This window comes from Stenella coeruleoalba, assembly GCF_951394435.1.
Source record: "Stenella coeruleoalba genome assembly, chromosome: 2".
NCBI classification, from domain to species: domain Eukaryota; kingdom Metazoa; phylum Chordata; class Mammalia; order Artiodactyla; family Delphinidae; genus Stenella; species Stenella coeruleoalba.
This window is the reverse complement of record NC_137147.1, coordinates 25,029,940-25,052,315: the sequence shown is the minus strand read 5'-3', so window position 1 is coordinate 25,052,315 and position 22,376 is coordinate 25,029,940. Positions and strand designations below refer to the sequence as shown.

The window sequence follows — 22,376 nt, the reverse complement described above, 5'->3', positions numbered from 1 at the left end:
ATAACAGACCTGCAATTAAAACTAGACTTTGAAAATGCAGTGACAGTTTAGGATACCAAGTGGCATGGTACTCAATGAATACAAAGTATGTTTTAGAGACACTGAAATTGTGGCAAAAGATATTTTAAAAGAATATACAAGTATAGGCACTGATAAAATAACTGGAACTTTAATGTCTGCTTTTTAGTGTTTGAGATTTCTTTCCAGGCAAATAAATTGAATAACTGAGTAATAATTTTTTTCTTAGTTAACTGAGTCCCTTATAAAGTTATTTATTAACCTTCCTAGAGAAAGTCATGGCTCCTAATCTGAACATATTATCTGCTCATATCATTGGTCAAATTGCTCAGCCAAGAAAAAGAAATGAACCCATCCGCGGCTATCTGATGCAAGGGTCTAGAAACATCTTTAAGTGGCACTTTTAAAAAGATAAATCATGTGATGTTTCTCTTAAGAACTGTGTTTTGATAATGCCAGGGTAGGAAGCCTTTCAATGTGTTAGCTCGTTATTATTTCCCCATAGAATTAGCTTAAGGGGTTAGCATTCAAGAGGTCTAGGAAACTAAGTAAAACTTACTTGATTTAGTTGTATTTTCAGGTTAATCCCATTAAAAAATTATCCTTGCATTACAGGTAATTTCTCAGCATACCCGGGAGCTACTGGGAATTGAAGAGCCATTATTCACACGCTCCATCAGCCTTCCCTACAGGGACAATATTGGCTTATTTTTAGAGCAAAAATGTCATAGTGGAGTTAAATCTGATTCCTTGACCTTGTCTGAATTTGTGCAAGCAGCGGGATTACAGGATTATGCTCCAGAAATAACCACCCCTGAAGAGGATGCAGCATTATGTTCCATTGAACCATAGGGCAAGCCGTTTCACTTAGCTTGAAAATCAAATTATATTATGTGGGGGAAGAAGTGTGGTATTTCTGCATTTTCTTTTTCTCTTCATTCAGGATCAGAGTTAGAACTGCTGGCTCCATTCCTAGTTCTGCCACTGACTCACAGCACCTTCCCTTTATTTGTGTGTCAATTTAGTCCCTTGTTAAAACAAAGATAGCAATATTTCTCTTTCTGGGTAATTGTAAGAATTCCTGATAAATTCTAGTACTTCGTCTGGTAGTAGGAGCACGATGGAGAAACAGACTAAAAGTAAAATCACCTGCCAACCCAGATAATCCTCTTCATAAGTGCAGACAAGGAAACAGTTGTATTATTGAATCAGCATAAAATCAGACTGTGATGCACATTACAGGCAGGCCACTAAAGAGATTGCCAAGTCAAGGAAATCTCACCCTTCTATATAGCCAGGCAGATATAATCCATTATTTACATGTTGACTGTCTGTATCCAAAGGAAAAATAAAAGTTCTCATATCTTAGTGACAAACAGAAAGTTACTCCCTGGAGCCAAGCACTTAGGCTAAACCCCCAGCGTCAGGGAGACAAAGCGCCATCCTTCTAAATGCCCGCATTTCAAAGAGGCGGCTCCAAGGGCCCCTCCCCCAAAAGACGGTCCCGGGATGGAAAACTGGCAGAAAGTTTAGTCACCTTTTTAGAAGAGTAGCATACATCTCAAAAACAGAGAAAAAGAATGTATATTACAAGTTTTTAAAAGGAAATGTGTTATGCTGTTGGTGGGAATGTAAATTGATACAGCCACTATGGAGAACAGGATGGAGGTTCCTTAAAAAACTACAAATAGAACTACCATACGACCCAGCAATCCCACTACTGGGCATATACCCTGAGAAAACCATAATTCAAAAAGAGTCATGTACCAAAATGTTCATTGCAGCTCTATTTACAATAGCCAGGACATGGAAGCAACCTAAGTGTCCATCAACAGATGAATGGATAAAGAAGATGTGGCACATATATACAATGGAATATTACTCAGCCATAAAAAGAAACGAAATTGAGTTATTTGTAGTGAGGTGGATGGACCTAGAGTCTGTCGTACAGAGTGAAGTAAGTCAGAAAGAGAAAAACGAATACTGTATGCTAACACATATATATGGAATCTAAGGGAAAAAAAAAAAGGTCATGAAGAACCTAGGGGTAAGATGGGAATAAAGACACAGACCTACTAGAGCATGGACTTGAGGATACGGGGAAGGGGAAGGGTAAGCTGTGACAAAGTGAGAGGTTGGCATGGACATATATACACTACCAAACGTAAAATAGATAGCTAGTGGGAAGCAGCCACATAGCACAGGGAGATCAGCTAGGTGGTTTGTGACCACCTAGAGGGGTGGGATAGGGAGGATGGGAGGGAGGGAGACGCAAGAGGGAAGAGATATGGGAACATATATATATGTATAACTGATTCACTTTGTTATAAAGCAGAAACTAACACACCATTGTAAAGCAATTATACTCCAATAAAGATGTTTAAAAAAAAAGGAAATGTGTTATGAAAAAGGAGAGGGGAAGTTCTCATTCCTTTTTGGCATCAGAGAACAAAATTTTAAAAATATTTTTTTAGATTTGTATTTACCTGTTAAAACAACATGGCTTATAGAAGTATATCATTGACCATGGACTAGGGTCTGGGTTTGTTTACAAGGCGTTTTATGTGGTAACTCCAGACTTTTATAAAATGAAATTCAGGGCCTCCCTGGTGGCGCAGTGGTTGAGAGTCCGCCTGCCGATGCAGGGGACGCGGGTTCGTGCCCCGGTCCGGGAAGATCCCACATGTCGCGGAGCGGCTGGGCCCGTGAGCCATGGCCGCTGAGCCTGCGCATCCGGAGCCTGTGCTCCGCAACGGGAGAGGCCGCAGCAGTGGGAGGCCCGCGTACCGGAAAAAAAAAAAAAAAAAATGAAATTCAGACCAGAGTCTGCCTGTGACTGGACTGTTCAAAAGAAATTAAAAATACTTCTTGTTGCTTGAATGACTCCAATTCCACTCTAGTTTTATAGACTAACTTCTCTTTCTCTTCCCAGCCACACTTCTTTTTTTTTTTTTTTTTTTTTTGCAGTACACGGGCCTCTCACTGCTGTGGCCTCTCCGGACGCGCAGGCTCAGCGGCCACGGCTCACAGGCCCAGCCGCTCTGTGGCATGTGGGATCTTCCCGGACCGGGGCACGAACCCGTGTCCCCTGCATCGGCAGGCGGACTCTCAACCACTGCACCACCAGGGAAGCCCCCAGCCACACTTCTTAATCCTAAGAACCACTGTAGGGCTACCATAATCCAGAAGGGCAATGATGTACCCTATCCAGTTCCTTACATCTGAATGAATAGTCAAAGGAATCCATTTCTTTTCCTACTGAGAGAAAGAACAGTACCTCAAATTAGCATTCATGTCACGTGTTAATGTTTGATGATGAACCTAATTTTTTCCCAAGTGGACTAGCAAAATTTTATCTTATACCATTTAACACCATACCATTGAGTCTGCTTCGCTCACAAGCATGCAAAAAAGAAAAATGTAAATGACTTACCTAAGACCATGGTGGTTTACATGTAGAGTGAATGGTTTTGTTCCAAAGTACTTTAGCGTTTGGCAAACAATAGTTCTGTTCGGTGACAGAGCATAGTCAGCGCCATGCTTTCTCAACTTTATGGTTACTGCTTTGTTTTCTACTCTATTATAATTGACATAAAGTAATTGCAAAATGTAAAGGAAATAAATTTGAACTGTAGGTATAAAATCTGTATTTTGCAGAATTATTTTTAGCCATTTAATATAAATGCTGGCTTTTTTTTGTTGGGGGGGTGGGGCTGTGTTGGGTCTTCGTTGCTGCGCACGGGCTTTCTCTAGTTGCACCAAGCGGAGGCTACTCTTCCTTGCGGTGCGTGGGCTTCTCATTGCGGTGGCTTCTCTTCTTGCAGAGCATGGGCTCTAGGCATGCAGGCTTCAGTAGTTGCATCACACGGGCTCAGTAGTTATGGCACGCGGGCTCTAGGGCACACGGGCTTCAGTAGTTGCGGCATGTGGGCCCAGGGCACGCAGGCTCCAGGGCACGCAGTCTCCAGTAGTTGTAATGCCAGCTATTTTTTAAAATGGTTTTATGGTTTAAAATAGTTTAAAGGGGAACAGCTTTAAATAAGATAGTACCAGAACAGTCATGTTTAGCTGAAATAAGCCTAAAATGAGTCATAATTCAATTAAGATTGTTTGCCACACATTTTATTTTTCTACTCAAAGTGTGGGACAATCAAGGTGTATCATTTGTCAGCTACATACTGCTAAAGGGAAAGAATGTAACTACATACTGTAGCTACATATTGTAGGAAAAGAATGCTACAGAAGAAGTATGTAACCATTTAATAATGACAATATAACTTCTTGAATTTAGCTTTTAGACAAGAGATAATTTGAATTAACTGAATTGATAATTAACTGCTGGGGAAGCAGCTTACTTAAGTGTGTCAGGTTATGTGGTTTCATTCAGTTGCTTCCAAAAGCCAGACACACCCAAATATACTGATGTAAAGAACCTTTTGTTTTATTCTAGATTTTAAAGAGCCATCAGTACAATTTTCTAATTCCTTACTGCCTAACATATGGCAAACACCATACAGGCACATGACTTCCACTGTCAATTATGATAATCAGGGCATTACCACTGTAGAGGGAGAAAAACATCCTGATTCCTGAGGTCTCTTCTCTTATTGGGATGAAAAACCTGTGGAAACCTCTGGCTCTTGTTCTTTGGTTAGGGTGATACCAAATGAATCACAGTATAGGTGGGTAAGGTTGTCCTGAAAAGTAGTGCTGTGTGAGAGATACTGGCTAAAGGGAGTTTCCTTGAGTTGCACAGCAGTCAGATCAAACCAGGGGAAAGGCCTGGGGTAAGGAAAAAAATAGTGTTACTTTTTTATGTCTGTTTAATACATCTGATTTTGCTGTTAAACATTTCCTTTAAAGAAAGTTCTCCTCCACTTGGAAATAAGGTTCTTCATTTTCTATATCAAACTAATTAAAATTCTTAGTTAAATTAAAAATTCATCTGGGTCTATTCAACATGTGGATTTAATTGTACTTATGAGTTTTCACACTTACAATTCTCTAAGTGCATTTAGGGAGGAATTCATAATTAGAGAATGATTATGACAATAAAATCAACATCCTTTTCAGTATATTTTCCTTGAATTTAGAAAGAAAATACATAAGAGGATCATGGACATTAGGAATGGAAGAGACCTCATTTCTTTTACAATATCCTCTTCAAAAAAAAAAAGATACCCTCTTCAACTGTATAGGGAAAGAGGTAGGAGTTAACATGCAAATAAAAATGGGGCAATGTTAAGTATTAGTCTGTAGTGGAATTCAACTTAACAAGCATTAAGACATAGGGTTTTATAGTATTAAAAAAATCAAGAGTAAAGCAAGGATATCTGCTCTCACCACACTTATTCAACGTACCACTAGAAGTTGTAGCCAGTGCAATAATGCAAGAAAAGGAAATGAAAGGCACACAGATTGGAAAGGGAGAACTGAAACTGTTGCTATATATAGATGACATGATGGTCCATGTAGATAATCCAAAGGAATCTAAAAAAAAGAAAAAATCTCCTAGAACTAATAAACGAATTCAGCAAGGTCATAGGATATAAAATAAACATAAAATAAATTTTATTTATATATATTAGCAATGAACTCTTGGGCAAAAAAACCCTAAAAATGCAGTTCCTTTCACACACAAAAAATAGAATACTTAGATGTAAATCTAACAAAACATGTACAGGACTTGTATATTGAAAACTAAGAAATACTGATGAAATAAGGAAGATATAAATGGAGAGATATACTGTGTACATGGATGGGAAAATTTAACATTATAAAGATGTCAACTCTCCACAAATTGATCTATAGATGTAATGGTAAAACAAAAATTAGTGACAACATCAAATGCTGGTGAGGATGCAGAGAAACTGAATCATACATTGCTAATGATGTAAAAGGATATAACAACTTTGAAAAACTGTTTGGCAGTGTCTTAAAAAAATAAACATGCAGCCAGTCATTGCACCCTTGAGCATTTGTCCCAGAGAAATTAAAACTTATGTTTACACAAAAACCTGTACATGAATGTTCAAAGCATCTTTATTCACAATAGCCAAACACTGGAAACATCCTAGATGTCCTTCAACAGGTGAATGATTAAACAAACTATGGTACATACATGCCATGAAAACATAACTGCCATGAAAACTACTCAGCAATAAAAAAGGAATAAATTATTGATACACACAGCAACTTGGATGAATCTCCAGAGAATTATGCTAAATGAAAAAGGCCAATCCCCAAAGGTTGCATAATATATGATTCCTTTTATATAATATTCTTGAAGTGACAAAATCATAGAAATGGAGAACAGCTCAATGGTTGCCAAGTTGGGGAGGAAGGATCAAGATGAAGGATGCCTAGTTATAGAATTGTTCTGTATCTTGACTGTATCAGTGTCAATATCCTGGTCGTGGTATTGTACTATAGTTTTACAATATCTGTGTATAGCTATTGTACTATGGTTTGTTCCATTGGGGGAAACTGGATAAATGGGTACATGGGATTTCTTTGTATTATTTCTTAATAACTGCATGTGAATCAAAATTATCTAAAAAGTTTTTTTAAAAGGGGGGATACAATTAAAAAGTATAATCTACCAAGAAGATGTAAAAAGTACAAACTTCTGTTCATCAGATGATATGGCTTCAAACTTTATAAAACAAAGATTATAAATATAAAGAGAATTTGAGAAACTACAATCATAGTAGAAATATTAATATGCCATGCCTCCCATTCTAACAGGTCATCTGATGTAAAAGACCATATAGCAGCACTTTTCCAACTTTAATGGACATATCACTTGGGAGCTTGTAAAAAGGCAGATTCTGATTCCATACATCTGGGGTGGGGACCCATAATCTGCATTTCTAAACAAACTCCCAGATGATGGCATGGTTATCAGGCAGTTTGAGTGGCAAGGATATGCTGAAAAGGGGAGAAATAAAGTGAAAAAATATATTCTGAATGATAAGACCACCCCTCTCCCTACACATGTGCAGCTTTCTTTCCCCAAGTTGGGTCCCAAAGACTTGAAGATACCAATATTCAGGGTTTCCCAAGGAAAAAGCTGATCAAACCACTCTGTAGTAAAGACCACAGTAGCAAACACAGAGTTTCCAAGCATCTTTTTAGTAACCAGGATCTTAAATATGAGCAGACAGGACTTCCCTGGTGGCACAGTGGTTAAGAATCTGCTTGCCAGTGCAGGGGACATGGGTTCGAGCCCTTATCTGGGGAGATCCCACATGCCACAGAGCAACTAAGCCCATGCACCACAACTACTGAGCCTGTGCTCTAAAGCCCGTGAGCCACAACTACTAAACCCACGTGCCTAGGGCCTGTGCTCCATAACAAGAGAAGCCATCGCAATGAGAAGCCCTGCACTGCAACAGGGAGTAGCCCCCGCTCGCCACAACTAGAGAAAGCCCATGCGCAGCAAAGAAGGCCCAACGCAACCAAAATAAATAAATAAACTTATTTTTAAAAAATATGAGCAGACAATCAAGGTTCTCCATATACTTGAAGAAAGCTCTAAAATGAATGATAGAGACCAAAATAAATGGTCAAAAATATCCTGAAGGAAAGACTCCTCAGAGAAGAAAAAACTATCATTTACATTCTCAAAGGGATAAAAGATGGTATTGCATAGGGAAATGACAACAGGATGCTACATAAAAAAGGAATATTTGGAGACTAAAAAAATCTTTGAAAGTCAAAATATAGCAAAATGAAAAAACGTTCTAAATATAATAGTAAAAACAGGATAGTTGAGGAAATCTCTCAGAAAGCAGAACAAAAACACAAAGATAATGAAAATAGGAGAGCTAAAGAAAATCAGAGGATCAGCCCAGGAGGTCCAATATTTGGCTAATAAAATATTCAGAAGAGAGAACAGAGAAAACAGAGGGAAGGGGAGTAAATTATCAAAGACATAATAGGAGAAAATTAGAGAACTTGACATGCAGATTGAGAAGGACCATTGAATGTTCTGTTTCTTTTATGGGTGGCAATTACATGGATATTTGCTTTACAATAAGTCATTAAACTGTATATTTATAAATGTATGGAATAGGTACTTTTCTGTGTACATATTTTACAATCTTTTGTTTTTTAAGTTAAGGGGAAAAAGGGAGAGGCCCACCAACTGCCCAACACAGTGCATTAAAATAGACCCACATCATGACGCATAATAAAATTTCAGGATGCTGAAGTCAACAGATACTATAAGCTTCCAGAGAGAAAAGGAACAGATTTCAGACCAAGCATGAATTGAAGAATTAGAAGGGCACTGTACCTCTCAACAGCAATTTAAAGCTGAGATGATGGAACAATGCCTTCAAAATTCTGAGGGATGGGCTTCCCTGGTGGTGCAGTGGTTAAGAGTCCGCCTGCCAATGCAGGGGACACGGTTCGAGCCCTGGTCCGGGAAGATCCCATATGCTGCAGAGCAACTAAGCCCGTGCACCGCAACTACTGAGCCTGCACTCTAGAGTCCGTGAGCCACAATTACTGTGCCTGTGTGCCACAACTACTGAAGCCCGTGCCTAGAGCCTGTGCTCCACAACAAGATAAGCCACCGCAATGAGAAGCCGGCACACCGCAACAAAGAGTAGCTCCAGCTCGCTGCAACTAGAGAAAGCCCACATGCAGCAATGAAGACCCAACACAGCTAAAAATAACATAAAATAAAATAAAAAATTCTGAGGGAAAATTGTTTCTACCCTAGATTCTTTTTTTTTTTAATTCTTTTTGTTGCAATGATGAATGGGATTGTTTCCTTAATTACTCTTTCTGATCTTTCGTTGTTTGTGTATAGGAATGCAAGAGATTTCTGTGCATTTATTTTGTATTCTGCAACTTTACCAAATTCATTGATTAGCTCTAGTAGTTTTCTGGTGGCATCTTTAGGATTCTCTATGTATAGTATCATGTCATCTGCAAACAGTGACAGTTTTACTTCTTTTCCAATTTATATTCCTTTTATTTCTTTTGCTTCTGATTGCCATGGCTAGGACTTCCAAAACTATGTTGAATAATAGTGGCAAGAGTGGACATCCTTGTTGCTTTGTATTTCTGTGGTGTCCGTCGTAACTTCTTCTTTTTCATTTCTAATTTTACTGTTATGAGTCCTCTCCCTCTTTTTTTGATGAGTCTGGCTAAAGGTTTATCAATTTTATCTTCTCAAAGACCAGCTTTTTGTTTTATTGATATTTGCTATTGTTTTCTTTGTTTCTATTTCATTTATTTCTGCTCTGATCTTTATGATTTCTTTCCTTCTACTAACTTTGGGTTTTTTCTTCTTTCTCTAGTTCCTTTAGGTGTAAGGTTAGATTGTTTATTTGAGATTTTTCTTGTTTCTTGATGTAGGCTTGTATTGCTATAAGCTTCCCTCTTAGAACTGCTTTTGCTGCATCTCATAGGTTTTGGATCGTCGTGTTTTCATTGTAATGTGTCTCTAGGTATTTTCTGATTTCCTCTTTGATTCCTTCAGTGATCTCTTGGTTATTTAGTAACGTATTGTTTAGCCTCCATGTGTTTGTGTTTTTTACGTTTTTTTCCCTGTAATGGATTTCTAATCTCATAGCATTGTGGTGGGAAAAGATGCTTGATGTGATTTCAGTTTTCTTAAATTTACTGAGGCTTGATTTGTGACCCAAGATGTGATCAATCCTGAAGAATGTTCCATGTGCACTTGAGAAGAAAGTGTAATCTGTTGTTTTTGGATGGAATGTCCTATAAATATCAATTAAATCTATCTGGTCTATTGTGTCACTTAAAGCTTGTGCTTCCTTATTAAGTTTCTGTTTGGATGATCTGTCCATTGGTGTAAGTGAGGTGTTAAAGTCCCCCACTATTATTGTGTTACTGTTGATTTCCTCTTTTATAGCTGTTAGCATTTGCCTTATGTATTGAGGTGCTCCTATGTTGGGTGCATATATATTTATAATTGTTATATCTTCTTCTCAGATTGATCCCTTGATCATTATGCAGTGTCCTTCCTTGTCTCTTGTAACATTCTTTATTTTAAAGTCTATTTTATCTGATATGAGTATTGCTACTCCAGCTTACTTTTTTTTGTTTTTTTTTGCGGTACGCGGGCCTCTCCCTGTTGTGGCCTCTCCCATTGCGGAGCACAGGCTCCGGACGTGGAGGCTCAGCGGCCATGGCTCACGGGCCCAGCTGCTCCGCGGCATGTGGGATCTTCCCAGACTGGGGCATGAACCCGTGTCCCCTGCATCGGCAGGTGGACTCTCAACCACTGCGCCACCAGGGAAGCCCCCAGCTTTCTTTTGATTTCCATTTGCATGGAATATTTTTTTCCATCCCCTCACTTTCAGTCTGTATGTGTCCGTAGGTCTGAAGTGGGTCTCTTGTAGACAGCATACATATGGGTCTTGTTTTTGTATCCATTCAGTGAGCCTGTGTCTTTTGGTTGGAGCATTTAATCCATTCACGTTTAAGGTAATTATTGATATGTATGTTCCTATTACCATTTTCTTAATTGTTTTGGGTTTGTTTTTGTAGTTCCTTTTCTTTGTGTTTCCCACTTAGAGAAGTTCCTTTAGCATTTGTTGTAGAGCTGGTTTGGTGGTGCTGAATTCTCTTAGCTTTTGCTTGTCTGTAAAGCTTTTGATTTCTCCTTCGAATCTGAATGAGATCCTTGCTGGGTACAGTAATCTTGGTTGTAGGTTCTTCCCTTTCATCACTTTAAATATATCGTGCCACTCCCTCTGGCTTGTAGATTCCTACTGAGAAATCAGCTGTTAAACTTATGGGAGGAGTTCCCTTGTATGTTATTTGTCATTTTTCCCTTGTTGCTTTCAAAATTTTTTCTTTGTGTTTAATTTTTGTCAATTTGATTATTATGTGTCTCAGCATGTTTCTCCTTGGGTTTATCCTGCCTGGGACTCTCTCACTTTCTGGACTTGGGTGGCTATTTCCTTTCTCATGTTAGGGAAGTTTTCGACTATAATCTCTTCAAAGATTTTCTCGGGTCCCTTCTCTCTCTCTTCTCCTTCTGGGACCCCTATAATGCAAATGTTGTTGCGTTTAATGTTGTCCCAGAGGTCTATTAGGCTGTCTTCATTTCTTTTCATTCTTTTTTCTTTATTCTGTTCCGTGGCAGTGAATTCCACCATTCTGTCTTCCAGGTCACTTATCCGTTCTTCTACCTCAGTTATTCTGCTATTGATTACTTCTAGTGTAGTTTTCCTTTCAGTTATTGTATTGTTCATCTCTGTTTGTTTGTTCTTTAATTATTCTAGGTCTTTGTTAAACATTTCTTGCATCTTCTCGATCTTTGACTCCATTCTTTTTCCGAGGTCCTGGATCATCTTCACTATCATTATTCTGAATACTTTTTCTGGAAGGTTGCCTATCTCCACTTCATTTAGTTGTTTTTCTGGGGTTTTATCTTGTTCCTTCATCTGGTACAAAGTCCTCTGCCTTTTCATTTTGTCTATCTTTCTGTGAATGTGGTTTTCTTTCCACAGGCTGAAGGACTGTAGTTCTTGCTTCTGCTCTAACCTAGATTCTCTACCTGGCTATGTTCTCAATAAAATATTAGGTTAGAATAAAAACATTTTCAGACACAGTCCCTAAAAATTACTTCCTACGCAGGCTTTTCTAAGGAAGCTACTGGAGAAGGACAGATTCCACCATAATGAAGAAGGAAATGAATCCAGAGGAAGAGGGGTCCAGGAAAAAGAGATCCAGCATAAGAGAGAGGCAAAGAGAATCCCAGGATAAGGGGGAAGGAAAATTCCCAAACTGAAAGTGTACCACAGGTCATTGGTGATTAATTAGAACACAAAAGATAAGAGGGGGGTAAGATCAAGGATTACTTCCAGGTTCTGGCCTGAACAACTCCACAAAGGAGCATGTAATGGCAACCTAAGTCCCCGAAGTGGAAAAGATCACCCAGGAACAAAGTGTAGAATGAAAAGAAAGGAATGCCTAGGACAGAGCCCTGAAAACTCCCAGATTTAAGGATAGGGCATAAGAGGAGCTGGCAAAGGAGGAATCGGAGGAGCAGGAGGAAAATGAAGAGAATGTGAGGGTATCATGAAAGCTAAGAGAAAAGATTGTTTCAAGAAGGAAGGCATGTTCAATAGCCAAGGAAGAAAAGGATAAATTTAGTGACATGGAAGTCACTGGTAACAAGGGCAACCATTTGTCTCTATTAGATTATTAAAGATTAAAAAGAATGATCTAATAGTTATCAAGCTATAGTGAAATGGCACTCTCATACACTATTGGTAGAAATATAAGTATCACTTTTTTGATAAGCAATTTAGGAATACCTATCAAACATAAACTATATATAACCTCTGACCCAGAAATTTTACTGGTACAAGTGTGCAAAGTTTAAGGATGAAATGTTCAAAGCAGCCCTTTGTGCAAAATGTGGGGCAAAGAAACTACATTGCCATCAAGAGGAAATAGGATGAATAAATGTAGCTAAAGAAATGTATCCAATGGATGCCTGCACAGCACTCATAAATGAAATAGATATGACTGTACTAACATAGAATGGTACCTATGATGTAGTAAGTATAATCCCCATGTTTCTAAAATGTATATATAGATACAGATATGCATATACATTATAATGACAATATAAATATATGTTTGTAAATGCATAGGTAGAAAGACAAAAATACAAAAACCATCAGAGGTAAAGTCTATGAAAAGGGATTTGGGGGGCAAAGGAGGGCTCTCACTTTTCCACTAGTTGGATTTTTTTTATAAGAATGTATTCGTTTTATACATTTCTAAAGATAACATGAAAGGAAAAAGATAAAAGCATCTTCTAAGAAAACAGTGTGGGAGAAGTTAGAATGGCCACTCATCTAATACTTTACCTTTTCCGAGACAGGTTCTTGGCATAGGCTTTGCTGACAAAATCTTGTGCTTGAAATTTTTGGAAAGATGCTCTATCTTTCTCACAGGCTTCAAAGTGCTTGGCGAGGAACAGTTCATTCAGAAGCTGCAGCACTTGTGAGTGGGGCATGTCCTTTTCTGTGCAGACATTTATGGCTGCATAGAACACTCCCTCCAACCATTTGATATTGAGGATTATTCCCCCTAAACATCAATGAAAAAGGAAATACCCGTTAGCACCACCAAAAAGGTTTGCAGGGAACCTAGGACAAACCCCAGACGGTGAACAGCCACCTTCTGTCCAAGACAGTTTGGTTACATGAACCTCAAGATAAGCGCTCTTCCTTTCTAGGCCAAGAACCCTGTTTGTGCCCTTTATAACACATTGCATGTTGACCCTACCAGAGGAAGACAGATATGTTAATGTAGGCATTGCTGATGACAAATGCATCTCTAGAAATCTCTAGAATGGTCCTTGCCAATAAGGCAAACTGCAAGGTTACAGTAAGGAAAAGCCATTTAGTCCCAGACACTGCATCCTCTGGTTTAAATAGGCTCTCTCCTCTGGTTGTTTCCAATTCATCCTTAAAGGGTCCGATTAATCACACTTCTTAGCTTTCCCTAAAAAGGCTACTTTTTGCCACCAAAGCTGTTCCCATGTAAAACCTAAATAGCTGAGAATGTATCTAGCTTGTACTTATACACACACACACACCCTCAGCACACATGCATGCACGCACACGCACACACACACACACACAGGGATTTAATAAGATAGCAGTAGGCCAAGAGGAAGGTAATTTTTAAAAGTACCAAAAATACCGTGAGCCATTCATTACCAGCAGGACTGTAGGGACAGGTAGCCTGAAGAATCACAGGGTCTTGGAGAGCAGCTGTGATTTCCTTATTGGCCCCCCAGATGCTGGCAAGATCTTCAACACACTGATACTGAGGCCGCAAGACATTGGTGTGCTTCAGTAGGAGTTTCAACCTGAAAGTAAAGCCACCAACGCAGGAAGTGCAGGGCCCAGACTAGAATAAAGCACCACGTGACCCACTGAGTTTACATCCAGCCCCAACAATGTAGTCCCCTGCACAGCACTGCTCACAGGCAAACGCAGGTGTGGGTCGGCACTGGGGCACTAGATTGTTCACCCATCCACTCAAAACTTACTCAATGTCACCCCAAGCCAGGCACTGAGCTAGACACTCGAGGTACAAAAATAATATCTGACACATGCTCCACATCAATTTTCATGCTGTTGAGTGGCGTACAAGGGGAACACTCATCAGCTTCAAGTAGTTGGAAGTAATGCTCTACTGCAGTTCTAAACATTTGCACATCAAAGAAAAGGTCCCACCCACAAGTGCTGGAAAAGCGGGGAAGACACAGTTTCAAAGGCTGGCTGGTCCTTCTGCCAATGAAGCTGCTTCCACCTTATGACTGGGAATGACCAACTCCAAGAGGTAGGGGCCAGGGTGGAGATGAGCAGACAGAGCAGTCCTGCCAATCCTGTGCTCACCCTAACAAGATACCTGGGTAGTGGGACGGCAGCCACAAAGCTGTACACAATGCAGGCTTTTCCAAGGCTGGTTTGAATTTCTGCACAGATATTAGACAGCTGAGATGGCAGGCAGCAGAGGAATATCACGTTGGCCCACTCCACCAGAGAAGAGTTACAGTAAAAGCACTGGATCCCCAGTTTCTTGAATTCATCTGGGAGGGAATAAAGGAAGTCAGAAAGATCACAGTACAAAGAACTTCGAACTCAACATCAGCTGTGGGGAGAGGATGACAATTATTTTATCTCAAGTCTTGCCACCACATTAATCAGAAGAGATTCCCTCATGCCTTCTAAAAGCCACGCAGCAAAGCCCTGACCCCATGACTATGGCAGGAGGTGCCACTGCAGCAGTGCTCGAGATTGTAAGATAATTCATCCCTACCTTATGTTTTAGACCAAATGCTAGAATTTTTCAGAGTTTCTTTTTTTAGGAAGAAAAAAGGTCTGAATGAAGCCTTCTCCAATTAACAGAATTCATCGTGTACCAGATAATGTACAAAGTACATACGTTATCTAAGGGAATCTCATAAGGACCTTATGAGACAGAGGCTAGTGTTATTCCTATATTATAGATGCAGAAACTGAGGCTTCAAGAATTCTGTGACTGGGCTGAAGTTAAACAGCTTAACTGGCTTGAAATGATGGGAAAGACTGAGAGAGTGGAAGAGTATAGGGCAGAGGTTGGGAGGAATTTGCCAAAATATGCTTACAGTTTCAGTATACACAATTTAATGTCAATAAGATGTTTATAAATGTAGAAAGAAATGTATAACTCATGTAGTTGCTAAAAACACTTCTTGGTAGTTAATCATTTAATTGTACTTATTGTGATCTGGATCCTCAAAAGTAAAAATGTGAACTCACATACGGTAGTATGTTTTAAGTGTTATCAGAGAACAGGATGTTAGACATTGCAGAGGTCAGTTCTTCTCTTAACCACCACAAGTATGTGATAAAGTTGATGCTGAGGTTATCTGGGTACTCAGGTACTTCCAGGTAGGAAGATACACAGGACAAAGAAGAACTTTAGAAAACATGCATATCCACTTTGCTTCCATATGTGGTTCTCAAAAGTGCACAGAAGCTGATGCTGAGCATTTTGAATTCTTGCTTCCTTAATACAACATACAGTGATATTCTATGACTGTAATTTTATTATTAATAAACATATCGCTTCCCAGAAGAATATATGCATTTTATTGAAATGTCATATATACTGGTCCTATTGATGAGATTTAAGAAATCTGCCTTGAGGGGTTAAGATTTTTTTAGTTTCCTTAATATAGAAGGAACATTTACAAATCAATAAGAAAAATCATACAGGCATCCAACAGAAAAATTGAACAAAAAAGAACTCAAAAATGATGAAATAGCAATAAGCCTATAAAAAATTTTAATTCTTCTAGTGATCAGTGAAAGACATATTAAAATAAGAAAAATTGTAAAGGCATATTAAAATGGTGATTAAAAAAAAGATTCCCAGAATTGACAAGCGTGTAGTAAAATGGGTATTCTTACACACTGTTGATGAAAGTTTATACCTGAACAACATCCTTTGTAGGTCAGTTTGAAAAAATATATTAGAAGTTTCTTTAAAAATTAAATATACCTATCATATGACCCAGCCACCCCATTCCCAAGTGTTTACTCAAGAAAAATAAAAGCATTTCTCCACACCAATATTTGTACACAAATGTTCATAATAGCTTTATTTGTAATAGCCCCAAATTGGAAACAACCTGAATGTCCATCAACAGAGGAATAAATGAACTATGGAGTATCCATGCAATAAAACACTACTCAGAAATAAAAAGAATATCAATACATGCAACACACGGATATATCTCAAAATAATTATGCAGAGTGAAAGAATTCAGACCATTGCGGGGAGGGATAAATTAGGAATTTGGGAGTAATATATACACACTACTATATATAAAATAAACAATAAGGACCTACTGTATAGCACAGGGAACTATACTCAATATTTTGTAATAACCTATATGGGAAAAGAATCTGAAAAGGAATATATGAATATAGAATATATTCTGTGTAATATATTTTCTATATATATATATACATATAACTGAATATACATAACTGAATCACTTTGCTGTACATCTGAAACTAACACAACATTGTAAATCAACTATACTTCAATAAAAAAATTAATTATAAAAAGAATTCAGACCAAAGAAGAAGTACAAACTGTATGACTCCATTTATACAAAACTCTACAAAATGCAAAGTAATCAGTAGTGACAGAAATCAGATCAGTGGGGATTTCCCTGGTGGCGCAGTGGTTGGGAGTCCGCCTGCCAATGCTAGGGGACACGGGTTTGAGCCCTGGTCTGGGAAGATCCCACATGCCGTGGAGCAACTAAGCCCATGCGCCACAACTACTGAGCCTGTGCTCTAGAGCCTGCAAGCCGTAACTACTGAAGCCTGCGTGCCTAGAGCCTGTGCTCCGCAACAAGAGAAGCCAATGCAATGAGAAGCCCGCGCACCACAACGAAGAGTAGCCCCCGCTCTCTGCAACTAGGGAAAGCCCGCGTGCAGCAACAAAGACCCAACGCAGCTAAAAATAAAATAAATAAACAATTAATTAAAAAAAAATCAGATCAGTGGTTTCCTGAGTGGGTTCTGCAGGGAGGTAGAGAGATTCATTACCTTGATTACGTTGATGGTTTCACAGGAGCATACACGTGTCACAAAACATCAAACTGTACACTTTATTTTTAAAATTTATTTTAAAAATATTTATTTACTTAGGCTGCACTGGGTCCTTAGTTGCGGCACGCAGGATCTTTCAGTTGCGGCATGCAGGCTTCTTAGTTGCAGCATGCGGACTTCGTAATTGCGGCATGCATGTGGGATCTAGTTCCCAGACCAAGGATTGAACCTGGGACCCCTGCATTGGGAGCTAAGTCTTACCCACTGGACCACCACGGAAGTCCCTGTACACTTTTAAAAAATATTTATTTATTTATTTTCTTTTTTTTGGCTGCGTTGGGTCTTAGTTGCAGCATGTGGGATCTTGGTTGAGGCATGCAGGATCTTTTTTTCATTGCCGTGCATTGGCTCTTCATTGCGGTGCTCAGGCTTCTCTCTCGTTGTGGCTGTGGATTTTCTCTCTCTAGTTGTGGCACGCGGACTCCAGAGCACGTGGGCTCTGTATTTGCGGCTTGCGGGCTCTCTCATTGAGGCGCGTGAGCTCAGCAGTTGTGGCACACGGGCTTAGTTGCCCTGCAGCACGTGGGATCTTAGTTCCCTGACCAAGGATTGAACCCGCGTCCCCTGCTTTGGAACGTGGATTCTTTACCACTTTTAAAATGTGCAGTTTAGAACTTCCCCAGTGGTCCAGTGGTTAAGACTCCGCACTTCAATGCAAGGGGCACGGGTTCGATCCCTGGTTGGGGAACTAAGATCCCACATGCCTTGTAGCCTGGCCAAGAAATTTTTTTTTAAATGTGCAGTTTATTATATACAAAGTATATCTTAATAAAGCTGTACCTGTACTTTGACCTAGTAATTTTGTTTTTTAAATTATGTAAAAGGAAGTCCTACTAAATAAGGCACAGTTACATAAATTATCATACAGTCATACTTAGGAATACTATACAACCTTAAAATCATGAGTTTGAAGACTGTCAAATAATATGAGAATAGGCTCATGATACATTAAGTGAAAAAAGCAGGATACAAAAAGCTTTGTGGAGTGTTAATTACTGATATAATGAGAGGAAAAAATGGGAAAGAAATGATAACCCTGCTAGAATTATAGGTAGTTATTATTTACTTCCCTATAGTTTTCTAAATTTTCTATAACATTCATATATTACTTTACATTAAAAATATTTTGAAGTATAATTTACATACAATGCAACACACAGATCTGAAGTAAATAGTTTGATCAACTTTGACAAATGCATACACCTATGTAACTCACACCTCTCTCAAGATACAGAATATTTCCAACTCCCCAGAAAGTTCCCTTGGGCCTCTTCTCAGTCTCCCCAGAAGCAACCACTGTTCTGATTTCTATCACCATAAGTTAATAAATGGAATCATTATAAAACTTTAAAAAAAAATTTCAGTAAATGTTATTTTAAAAGAATAAGGCCAAATATTTGGAACTGGTAAACACCACTCAGACTCTAACTGGTCCAGTTAGAAAATTTGAATTCTGTTTGGAAACCTTCTCTATATCAAAGACCCAGAAAGATATCTCGCCACCAAGGGCACAGGGAGGAGATATGGATATAAATATTTAGGTGGAGAAGAAAGTTGCTTTAAGGAACAAGTTAAAAAACCATCTTCCTGGCTTTTCTGGGGGCTAGCAAGCTGAGAACTCGGCATGCTGTATGCGAGGATTCCTCTTTTGAGGGACCCTTTCAAAATGGCCTCGTCACCACCTAAAGAGCACACCCAAGCCTCCCTTCTATTGCGCAGAGCTCCTCACCTAGGGCCTCTGGCCTCCGAGTGGAGATCCTCAGGCTGTCAGCTGGGATGGGGACAAGCTGAAGCAGTGTGTGAGCCAGCTGCTTCCCAAGGTGGCCGCCTCCAATGATGCCCACCTTTAACGCATCGTCATCAGGAGTGTCTTCACGCAATCCAGCCAAGCGACATCTAGAAGTTTGCTTCTCCTGTAATGATTTTCTGGAGAATGAGTCTCTGGAGAATGAACACAGACACACACCCAAGTAAACGCAGACCCTTAGTCCTTCTTGACCGTCAACCTCTGACGTTCTCTGGTTTAACTTCCTCACATGCAGCCTGCTGTGACACCATAAGTACTTCAGAGAGTAGAATTCCAATTATGTCCCACTGATCCAGCTTCACTGATGGAATGAAATGTTCCTCCTGAGTGAATTTTCCAGGAAGTAAAGCATACCCCTTTCAAAGGATCAGAACTTGTTTAAAACATTCTTAAGTGAACATTTTTTGGGTTATATGTATCGTGCATTTCCCTGCCTTCTTAAACACAAGGTCTGACTACTTAACCATTTCTTTGACTCAGGACCATCACTGTGAACAGCCTAATTACAATTACACCTTATCCTGGAACATGGGGAGCCAGTTCCTTCATTGTTTCCCGTGCAGACAGCTGTCAATTTCCATCTCCATCAGGATGAGTGCACCCCTCTCCTACTATACACCTCCTCTTTCTAGTTTGTTATTTCAGTTCTGCACAAACCCAGGAAACCATGTAACTTAGCTTTTTTCCAAACGTAATGATTTATAACAGTAAATGGTTTATAAGGGAAAACAGACCTAAGAAACTGAGGATCAAGGATCTGAGGCCACTCTTTCTGGAGGTTCACTTGACCCAAGATGAACAAAGTCTGACCTCTGAATACATAAGGCATTTTTATGTTGTTATATGGCAATCTTGTATTTGTTCTGTATTTCTGTGAAAATTGGAGTCTTAAAGCTCTGGAGTTTCCATGTAAGCATCACAAGCCCCATTCTAGTTAAGGCTTCTCTTTTGGTTAAAAGGAGAGCATTTTCTCTCTGTGCCTGATCCTTCCAAACAGAAGATGCCTCCTGGAAGTTTCCCATATTGGTTTCTCATCACTCACCTTGGAGACAGCCAATAGGTTTACTACGCATCCTTATCAGTCAGCCAGTCAGCAAACTTCTTGAGTAGTCTGCCTCCTCGGGTATGTGCTGTATCTATAACATGTTTAATTCAGATCTGGTCCCACCATCTAGGAATTAATCTAATTTCAGAGAAAAGTAAACTGAGAAGCAGACTGAGGGGTTGGGGGGTGGGGACAAATGCTCTAGGAGTGACCTAGAGTTACAGAATCCAGGAGCCTAGTCCTAGGTACTTGGCTCTCACACACCTCCTACTTAAGCATCAGAAGCCAGGACGGGACTGAGAGCTTCTTTGGAAATCAGTATTCCTGGTTTCAGGCAAGTCATCCAGCCATAAGGACCCCCAAATTTCCAGGAAGCTTTCTTGTGAGGAAGCATTCCACTGTTAGCTCAGCCCCAAAAGAAAAAAATGACCCCATTTTCAGCCAGTAGCCATGGAATGGCTAGTGATTAGTAGCTGTGGCAGACAAGCTGGTCATCCTGATGAGGGAGTGAATGATAGGATGGATGAACGAACGAATGAATGGATTATTTAATGTCTACTCACTGAAAGGAAATCACCACTAATCCATGCTTTATTACATAAACACAGCCAAGGGACCCTGGTATGCATTTCCCTGGTGCTTTCAGACCAGCAGTACTCGAGTGTGGGTTGTAAAAGGTAGGAGGACACTCCCCCTGCCAAAGTTACTCTCCAATATAAAAAGTTTAAGTCATCTGGAGTCTCTGCAGTGAAATTCTTCTCCATCTGCCTGACCTTGGAGACCCAGCTTACCTCAAATTATGGAGTAGCTTGCAGAAGAAGGTTGCATGGGCACAGGCCTTGGTCATCAGCCCATGAGAACGGCCCAGCAAATACAGCCAGCTGTGGTCTTCCTCTTGAATCCCATACTCAAACTGCAGTGTCTCAAGGCCCTCTAGCATGTCCATCTCCAAACCAGCATCTCCTGCAACAACAGACACCAATCAACTCGGCTCCCTGTCCGGGAAAAAGAAGGAGTCTACGCAGGAGGGTGTGTGTGCCCAAGTCTCAAGGTCTCCTGATGGTGGCTTCAGCACCTCTCCTCCCGGTTATGAACTGGCAGCTCTCATCCACTTCTCTGAGTGTGAGTCCTGGAGGATTCCTAAGCACTGACTACCCGTGAGTCAGGAATACTGAATTCATGGAAAACCTGGACAAAATCCATATAGGCTCCAGGCACAGTTTTCAGCAGGTGCATTTACATTAACAATGGGTTTCACAGGCACATTTCTCCCTTCCATTCTCTCCTAGGTTTTAGACATAGGACTGAACACTTAGACCACATTTCACAGAAATTCTCCCCTTTCACTAAACTCTGTGTTCCCCACAGGGTAGAAAAGAACCCAAACTAAATATCACGGTCCTTTATCTAGGGCGGGGACATCTAGATTTTAGAAAATGAAGCCAGAGAGGTATAAGCCCATCCACATATATCTCTCACCAACCAAACGGAGGAGAAGATGGCTCTGCTCCTCAGTGGTTCTGGAACTGGAGGGTAAGAACTACATTTTCAGGGAGAATTACCCAAGAAGGTTGTCATTATGACTCCTTAGCTACCGGATTACTTCAGTCTTGGAGCCTTAAAGGGGCCAGCCCCACTTAGAGCTTTTCCAGACCTGCAACATGAGGGCAAGAATTCCTTCACGACTTCTTGGAGTACTACACCAGGGCAGTATGGGATCCCCCTTTTCCCAACAGAAGTTTCTAGACTTCTAGTTTTTTTTTTTTTTGGCAGACTGCAATATCATACAGATCTTAGCACTACTCAGAGTTATTTTTCAAACCCCTTCTTTTTGTGTTCAAGAAATCAATGAATAAATAATAAAATAAACAAAATAGATAAAATAAATTCTGAGGATCTAATGTACATCATGGTGACTATAGGTAAGAATACTGTATTGTCTACTTGAAATTTGCTAAGAGTAGATCTTAAGTGTTCTCACCACCCACACAAAAAAGGTAACTGTGAGGTGATGGACGTGTTAATTAACTTGACTGTGGTACTAATTTCACAGTGTATATCAAATCATTATATTGTTATCACTTAAATATATACAATATTTATTTGTCAATCATACCTCAATAAAGCTGGGAAAAATAATATTCAAAACTCTAATCTATTTTATAGCAATGGCAAAATTGAGATCAGAATTCAAAACTGCTCCTCTCTAACCTTTTTAAATTAAAAAAAAAATTTTATTGAGGTGAAATTCACAAAACAGCCATTAAAAAGTGAACAGTTCAGTATATTCAGTGTTGTTCACCCACTACCTCTAGTTCCA

At 39.6% G+C, this 22,376-nt stretch overlaps 2 protein-coding genes across 3 annotated transcripts in view; one reads left to right on the top strand and one right to left on the bottom strand.

Annotated features, from left to right (window-relative positions):
- The window catches only part of SAMD15 (sterile alpha motif domain containing 15), a 34,103-nt gene that overhangs the window by 7,550 nt on the left and 4,177 nt on the right, over positions 1 to 22,376 (top strand). Inside the window, exon 3 of one of the 2 annotated variants that reach the window (XM_079914432.1) lies at positions 634 to 2,221. The exons of the other annotated variant lie outside the window; for it this stretch is intronic. Coding sequence (XP_079770558.1) covers positions 634 to 870 — 237 coding nt within the window. The 3' untranslated portion in view covers positions 871 to 2,221. Of the gene's footprint in view, positions 1 to 633; positions 2,222 to 22,376 lie in introns of those variants that run through there. 2 annotated transcript variants of the gene reach the window in all.
- On the bottom strand, positions 4,623 to 21,146 carry NOXRED1 (NADP dependent oxidoreductase domain containing 1; the record flags this gene model as incomplete). Its single annotated transcript, XM_079913186.1, has 6 exons — positions 20,848 to 21,146; positions 18,934 to 19,130; positions 14,443 to 14,623; positions 13,746 to 13,897; positions 12,888 to 13,110; positions 4,623 to 4,800 (listed from the first exon to the last, which is right to left on the bottom strand). Exons 1-6 carry the CDS (start codon positions 21,000 to 21,002, stop codon positions 4,623 to 4,625), a joined length of 1,086 nt encoding a protein of 361 aa, XP_079769312.1. The 5' UTR covers positions 21,003 to 21,146.